This window comes from Octopus bimaculoides, chromosome 11 (genome assembly GCF_001194135.2).
Source record: "Octopus bimaculoides isolate UCB-OBI-ISO-001 chromosome 11, ASM119413v2, whole genome shotgun sequence".
NCBI lineage: Eukaryota > Metazoa > Mollusca > Cephalopoda > Octopoda > Octopodidae > Octopus > Octopus bimaculoides.
Genome location: NC_068991.1, coordinates 55317961 through 55326883, shown reverse-complemented (window position 1 = coordinate 55326883; position 8923 = coordinate 55317961). Strand labels below are relative to the sequence as shown.

General features: G+C 32.3%; 1 protein-coding gene across 2 annotated transcripts in view; it reads right to left on the bottom strand.

The window, feature by feature from the left end:
- The window catches only part of LOC106870694 (uncharacterized), a 22741-nt gene that overhangs the window by 11954 nt on the left and 1864 nt on the right, over nt 1–8923 (bottom strand). For both annotated transcript variants that reach the window (XM_014916856.2, XM_052971859.1), the window contains exons 2-4: nt 6077–6295; nt 3651–3722; nt 405–494 (exon numbers count right to left, since the gene is read on the bottom strand). In XM_014916856.2, the coding sequence (XP_014772342.1) occupies nt 405–494; nt 3651–3722; nt 6077–6271 (357 nt within the window). In that variant the 5' untranslated portion in view covers nt 6272–6295. The remainder of the gene's footprint in view (nt 1–404; nt 495–3650; nt 3723–6076; nt 6296–8923) is intronic.

Genomic DNA, 8923 nt, shown 5'->3' with positions numbered 1-8923 from the left:
AAAGTATGCAATTATAACATGCGTTTTCTCCATTCCTTAAATTCTTATATATATATATATATATATATATATATATATGTATGTATGTATGTATGTATGTGTTTATCCCCCCACCATCACTTGATAACTGATGTGTGTTCACGTCCCCAAAACTTAGCAGTTCGGCAACAGAGACCAATAGAATAAGTACTAGGCTTACAAAGAATAAGTGCTGGGGTCGATTAGTTTGACTAAAGGTGGTGCTCCAGCATGGCCACAGTCAAATGACTGAAACGAGTAAAAGAGTAAGTAAATGAGTGGAAATCAAACCAGTGTGTGTGTTAAATAATAAGGCACCAAAAGAGAATAACTCTCTCCAGAAACAATAAAATTCTACACAATAATTCAAGTAAAAATATACTTACAAACCAAATAGCTTGGAAAGCAAAAGCAGTAATTCCACCAAGTGAAAGCACAGCTGCTGACAAAATGCTTAAAACTAAATAGACAATTCTCTGAAAAAAAAAAAAAAATGAAAGCACTTTATTTATCTTCTCTTATATATATATTTGTGTGCACAAGGGGTTTGTGTGTGTGTGTGTTTACATAAATGTATGCATGTATATACATTTAGGATCTTTGTAGCTTTCGTCACTCTCTGCAATTTTGCTCCAATTGTTTTCAAATTTGGTATATGGATAAAGTTTTGTATACTAATTATGAAAATGAAGTTCATTTTTCCTATAAATTTATTAGCCTTTAAAATTTGCAAAATTTAGGTATTTTAGCCAATCAGAAGCGAATATTTTACACATCACTGTGGTGAAGAACTCTGTTTCCACAGTAACCAAAGATGCTGCACATGCGCACAAGGAATGTAACCACCCTCAACAAATTGAAAGTATCTTGGCAGTTTTAAAGCATGGAAACAAAAGCCAGTATTGGACATACCATTCCATGGTTGACTCTTATCTTTCTGAATTTATGTGGAGAAGGAGATATGAGGAAGATAATTTATTTTATAAAATCCTTGAGTGTATTGCAAACTTTCATTCTTGAATTTTTTTAACTAATAAATATCTATTTTAAGCAATATTTTGACTGTTATTTCTAGCACTCCTGTTGGTTTGCTCATAGCTTTTAAATATTTAATTTGCTTGCTAATGTTTTAATGCTTTTTACTGTTTACTGTAGCTAGTTTAATGCTTTGACATGCCGCTTCCCCCTGATGATGAAAGAGGCAGCAAATGCACTGTTTTCAATCAGCAAATGCGCTGTTTTCCCTATTTGTTTTTTTTTTTTTACTGGTAACAGTTTGTCAAAAATTGACTTTATTTTTCAAGCAAACATTAGTTTCACAGGCAAGTTGCCTGAGCAAGTGATTGGGTTTGATATACTATAAACCCTCAAGAATTGTGTCAATTCTGCATCATCATCAACTAGCTCATTTCTTGATTCTTGTAATGTTCTTTTAAACGTATCCACATTCCACTTGCCTGTTTGATCCTGGGTGATATGGTGGAGTAGAGATGTGTTCATTTGCATGGCTTTTGATTTTAACTGATTGGAACTGTTAACATGTGCATCTTTTGTCTTGGTGTAAAAGATAGGCTACAGTAAATATTCAGCTCAATATCACAGATTTCCTTGTCCATTACTTGCATAAAACCAATTGAGGATGTCCTTTAGTGGTTGATGATACGTGCACCTCTGATCACAAGCAGGTGTTGCTTGGGACTATCATAACCATGTGTTGAGAGGGATTCTTTAAGGTTTCAATAATTCATATCTGGAAACATGGGTGTTTCATTTATCATCCTTGACCCTTTTTCAGGGAACTTTTGAGTTGGATGGGCTACTTGACCTGAAGAAAATTCTACCAATGCCTCGTCTGCAAGGTCACACACTGTTTATCTTGATATGAGGTCACCATGTCGCACACATATAGCTTTGATACATATGTCTGCTGCATTCCTATCAGACAGGCAGTTGTGATGGTTATATGGGGCTTTGTATATTTGTACCCCAGCACCACTTTGAAGGTGTCTGCTGCTCTCTCACTCAACAATAATAATATCAATATTAATTCAAATTGAAACTGTAGGAATTTCAACTAATATTAAATTCATTTAACATAGGAATACTGTTAATGGTATCAAGTGTTCTTCAACATCTGAATGTGGCTGAATCCTTTATAGATAAATCTGATAAAAATATTTCAATGAATAAGCATATTGTGTGGTGCACTCAGCAAGTTGTGATGTCTAACCCACAATTTGATTGATTAAAGAATTCCTATGAATAATACACTGTCAATATCAATTATGTTGTCATGCTCAACAAACCACACACTGATTAATTAAAATACAATTTATAAAATTCAGTTTGCTGGAGCCTACTGGAAAGTATTTAAGGAATATATTCAAGCATTCCACTACAGTTATCAATTGTGAAACATAACTCCTAGTTAATATTGCTACTATATAAAACTGAAGGTTGAGGAAAGCATGAAAGTACTTGTTTAACCCTTTCAATACCAACCCAGTTGAAACTGCCTCTGGCTCTGAAGTACAAATGTCTTGATTTCATAAGTTTTGAATTAAAATCTTCCACCAAACCTTAGTCATAATTTATGTTCCTAACACTAGCTTAACGATAACTAAGTTATTTTACTAAATTCTTTAAAATTAATTATTTAAAATTAATTGAAAGAAGGACAGAGAAATAAATACAGTAATGAAAGGGTTAATTATAATACGCAATATTGTAAAATAGTAAAACTGAGAAAAATACAAAATCAAATTGTAAAAATCAGATCATGTTGGAATTTCATTAACATATATATGTACCTATACAAAATTATTCAAACTTTGTCTCGTATGTGGTCTGTCATAGAAACAGTCATAACTTATATCATTCTTTACTAACATTCTCTTTCACACCTCAGAGATTATAATAAAGTTTATTGTTTATAATTCACAATGGTTGGTGGTATATATTTCATTCTGTTTATTTACTTATTTACATTTTTGTGTTATACTATTGTTGATGTTATTGTTATTGTTGTCAGGATTGTCACTAACAAGCAGTTTATGATATCCTTACATTTAATTACATTTTTTTTAATGTTAATATTTAAATAGGAGAGAAAACCCAATATTTACAGGCTATTATTAACAGCTTTATTTGCTTCAAGTTAAATCATTTCAAAACAGAACTGTTTCATAATGTTCAATAAATCACAAACTATTCTTATGCAAATTATCCAGATTGCTATCTCCAAGAGAGAAAATTAATATTTTTGGCAGGAAATCCTTGATATAAGCCAGGTGGTAACAAAAAATCTTCCAGTTCAAGGGGATTTAGAAGAGCTGTTGTGTGTGTGTGTCTGTGTGTGCATATTCACATTAGATTGTTGCTTTTTTTTTTTTATAGTTTCGTTTTTAAGAATCATCTATTTATTGTTTTTGTTGATTAAAGCACATAAATAGCTCTAAGATTATGAAATAGCAATAGACAGCATCTTACATCCATTCATCTCAGGAATAAAAGCAGTGCCAACCTGGAAATTCTTATGAATAGAGGATTGGCTAAGGTCTTACAATTTTTGATTTTCAAAAATGCACTGAAAATTTGAAGGAAAAAACATTAAAAATCAAAGAAACATTTACCATTCTTTGGTCTTTTGAATACGAATTTGACTTCTGTCCTGTAATGATTCCAGTTATTCCAACTGCAATAATCTAAATCAAACAAATATTATAGAATTCAATGTAAGGCTTAATGAAAAAACAAATAAAATAAAATGAAAACATGAAGTTTATAATAGGAGCCTCTCCTCCGATAGGGACATTTTTAATAGTGTTGCCCCAGTATATAACAATGGTCTAAAAGATAGTGGTTTTAGTGAGGAAATAACCTATACACCTGTTACCAGTCCAATCATAAAGAAAAGGAAACATAGGAATAGGAAAACTATCTGGTTCACAACCCCTTACTCCCACAAAGTGACCTTTAATATAGGTAAATATTTCTTATCACTTATATAGATAGACATTTTCCAATCAATCATAGTTACAGAAAGCTCTTCAATAGACATAACTACTAATTTTAAGAATATAACCACATGCAACACACAAAAACAACAAAATGAAACCAGCTGTTCATGCAGGGATAAAAATCTGTGCCTGCTAAATGGAGCTTGCATGTCCGAGACCATCATTTATGAAGCCAATGTAGACTCTACAATCATTAAGGACATAGTTTCATCAAAGAAATATGTGGGTCTCACAGAGGGGAATTTTAAAGCCAGGTTCAACAATCATACCTTGAGCTTCAGACACCGGGATAAAAGAAAAACAACCAAATTATCCAGTCATATATGGTCCTTAAAAGAAAAAGGTGTCAATTACAACATCCATTGGAAGATCTTAGCCAAGTGTAAGCCTTACACCAATGGCAGTGGAAAGTGTGGTCTTTGTGATATGGAAAGATGGCTTAGATTCTGTTACATGTCTAAATTCAAAAACTAAATTTTTTTGATCATGTCCACATATGGCTAAATATTTGTTGTTTTTGGTCCCCTCAAGATCATGGACATAACTTGCTTTTTATATTGTGTCCATGTACAAGCATTTTATCTCTCTCTATTTTTTTATATATGTATTTTTACATATTTTTAAATATATTTCTATATATTTTTATTGCTTTATATATATTTACATATTTTTTTCTGTATATTACCTTTCACCCTGCATTTTTTTTTTGTGCATATACATATATAGACGTGTATATGAACATATTTGTGTGCATATGGGTATATATACGTGTGTGTGCGGATATGTATATGAGTAGCATATGCGTATTTTAGACGAGTATATGAATATAATTGTGTGCATATGGGTATGTGTGTGTGTGTGCGTGTGTGTGGATATGTATATATGTACATGTTTATGGTTGCATATATATGTGCACATATCGGTGTGTGTGTGGGTGTGCATTATGTGTTTCACGTGAGTGAGTGAGCATATCCATATATGCACATGCACGTGGGTGTGTGTGCGTGCGTGTGCATGTATGTACATGCGCGCATACGTGAATTCTATGAGCGGTTTTTACTTTTTTACTTTCTCCCCTTCGGGTTTCTTCCCTTTATTTATAGGTCATTCTAATAGCACTTTTTGTTTGTCTTAATAACAATCATCTACATAGAAATTTCCCTTTGTTTAATGGTCATTTTCATAGCATTTTTGTTTGTGTTAATAACTGACGGAGCAGATTTCCACCCCGACATCTGAAACTCGGGAGTTTTATTATAGAACCGAATAATTATCACATATTATATTACAGATAAATTCCTCTATTTACATAGTATCGAGGTCTCATTCATTCTTTTGTTGTCATACTATTACTATTAATATATATATTTATATATATATATATATTAGGGATAAAAATCCAAATTTACAGGTAAAAACTCAATTAAATTCAATTTATCAAAAATTAAAATTAAATTAAGTTTCACAGTATATAATATATAAATATATAATTTAGAGAAAAGAACCAAAGTTCATGAGCTCATTCATGAAAATTCACAGTCACATATAGAAAAATTTAATAAGTAAATACACTAGACACAATTCATTGAGACAGATTCCCTATAGCCAAATACCCTTCCTATTACCAACCTTCAATTCTTTCCAAGCAAGGTAATACTTACCCATGACCCATTATATTCTAATCTCCCATTTACATACTTTATGAATATTTTCAACCTGTGAATTCATCTATGTTATGCAAGGATAGGGTTAAAACATATTTGAAACAGTTTGATTTCTGCTGTAAGATATTTTATTGCATGTTCAGTTTGGGAGTACTCCAAACCATTTTGGGTAGGTTTCAATTACTCTTAACTATCAACCTATGACCCCCAACATGCAAAATGGTAGTGTTGGTACCTTATACCAAATAAAGAAGAACAGCTTGAAATCTAAGTCAATAAAGACTTTTTTCATCAATATTAACAATTAAAAGATTTAAGTGTATCAATACATCTTTAATCAGTATGCAACTGTCACAAAACAACACCAATACTTACCCATAGGCTTATAATAAATGATCCAGCAGCAGTACGTCTGTTTGGAAAGTACTCTACGTACCTATAGTTATAATAGGAATATTTATCAGCTCTTATGATAAAACCGACTATTGAAATAATGATACAAAGAATTCCAAGGGCCAAATGTAGTGCTCCTGTTACTGTCATTGCAATGTACTTGAATCTAGTAGTCATCTTCAATGCTGGTATGAGATTTATCTAAAAATGAAAAGAAAGAAGTTTTAAAACTTAATTATACACAAGGTAAATAGGGCTTTTGCTGCTTTTCAAATATCACTTGCAAAAATCATTAATATAAATATAATCAAATTTATAACTTTGGAGCAAATAGGATTAAAACTAACATAAATACCGAAAATAAGTAACTCAAAAATAATACTTAAATTACTTGGCCATCTAAAACTAATGTAGGGAAACATTGCTACAGCCACTGCACTGCTGAAATAGCAAACTCACCCATGGGACCATGTTTTATTGAAGAATATTATAATTAGACCAAAAATATCTTGTTTTTCCCTCAGCCCATCAAATAGCAACAATTTTTCATAACAGAACCTTGTCTAAGTAAGACTTTGTGTTTATTTTCATTTAGTTTTATCTTGTGTAAGTGATGAAAAAGAGAGTTAATAAAATGAAATTTTATATAAATTATGTCAACGTAAATAATATAAGTTTTAACATAGTTTGTTATCCTCTTGATTTAATGTTTATCTCATATAGAAAAAAGATTTTACAATTTGGAAAAAATATAAGAGAAAAATAATAAAAATAAAATAAAGACAAAATCATTTCCATGTAGAGAGCTAAGATTGGTGGATGGGGGTAAAGAAATTTTGTCTTCTTTAGAATGTAAATTCCAAATGTTCCAGAAAGTGAAATACAATAAAACTACTAAAACTAATATAAAAATTGCAAGTAGCATCAGAAGCAGTCTTAATACCAAAAGCTATTAATTATCCCCACTTAAAAGTAGATGTGTTAGACTACTACAACAGATACCATGAGAGAATGTCTGATACAGTCTTTTGGTGCATATAAACAATTTTGTTCACACTGCTAGCAGAAGATAAATCACTGCCATCACTGAGACTACCAGATCACATGATTTCAGCTTTTCCTGGCCTCTGAATGGCAGACACTCAACTGGAGATAGCATTAATATCTTTCAGTATTAATACTGCTCCCATTACTACTAGATATTTTTTAGTAAGCTCACTACCTATTCATGACACCAGCATCTGATTAGATACTGTGGTTCTATGTATACCACCAGTTGAGTATCTACCATTAAGAAGGCCAGGGAAGGTTGAAATCACATGATCTGATAGTCTTGACGGCAGTGATTTATCTCCTGCTAGCAGCATAAACAAGACTGCTTACATGCACCAAAAGACCATATCAGAGATTCTTCCATGGTAACTGTTGCTGTATTCTGTGTTCTAACACAACATCCACTTTTAAGTGGGATAAATTAAATAAAAATCCTTTTAATGGTGGTTGCTGTTTTAGTGGGTGGGGACATGTCTAAAATAGATGAGTTTTTATTTTTTTCTTTCTAAAAATTTGAATTACATGCATTAATTTAAGATGAAATATTGCATCTGAACTATGCAGCAATGAATAATGTAGTTTATTTCAAAGGCTTGTTTCCATGATGTAAACAAAGTACATGCACGCACATCTTTAATTGAAATTTCTTTATAATGCATGAACTAAAACCCCAAAACTTTCTCATCTTGAAAACTGTAAATGATGTCAAAAAACTAATTGTATATTTGAAATCAACATTAAAAACTACACTAAGTACACCTTGACATATGTTTGATGAAAAAACTTGTTGACCAGTGTAATTGTTGCTGTTGTTGTTATTATTATTATTATTATTATTATTATTATTATGATATATGAAGGCAGTGAGCTGGCAGAATCATTAGTACACTAGACAAAATGTTTAGCAGTATTTTATCTGTCGTTATGTTCTGAGTTGAAATTCCGCCAAGGTTGACTTTGCCTTTCATCCTTTTGGGGTCGATAAATTAAGTATCAGTGAAACACTGGGATCCTGTAATTGACTAATCCCCTCCCCAAAAATTTCAAAGCCTTGTGCCCAGTAGAAAAGATTATTATTATTATTAATATTATTATTTTTATTATTTGCCCCAGTTACTGCTTGACCATATTGGAGTGTCTGTTATTTAGCTTCTTGTGGAAGGGATGCATTCCAATGGTCAGGTGGTCAGTCTGCTGCCAGCACCCTCTGCATAGCGGCTTAGACATGCTGTAGCATCTGATGTGAAAACATGCATCCAGGTTGCACCAGCTGCAAGAATTCCTGGGCTGTGAGCATGTGTGGGCTCCATTTGTGAGGCATGTCTTTCTGCAGCTCATCTTCTTGATGGCGCTGCAGTCCTGGGTGAAGAAAAGACTGAGATTGAGCACCTAGTACCTAGAATGTTGTCAAGTGCTCACAGCCCTAGAATGTTGTCAAGTGCTCAGTTCATGAGGAAAGCCTAATTTGTGATTTCAAAAGGATTATATTTTCCTCAAAGTTACGAGGGAAAAACTCAGATCTTGTGAATTTTCCGAAGTCCTCTTTCTATTCCCTCGGAAAAAATTTTCCTCACAAATTTGTTTATAATCGTAATCTATACCGCTTGAAAAACGTATTTATATAAAATTTCATTAAAAACATCCCATTTTCTTAAAAGTTATGAGGGAAAAACATCGGCTCTTGTGAATTTTCCGAAGGCCTCTCCCCCATACCACCCCCATTGCTTTCCGGGCATTTTTGTTTTCATATTCATTTCCTACAGTTTTTTTTTATAC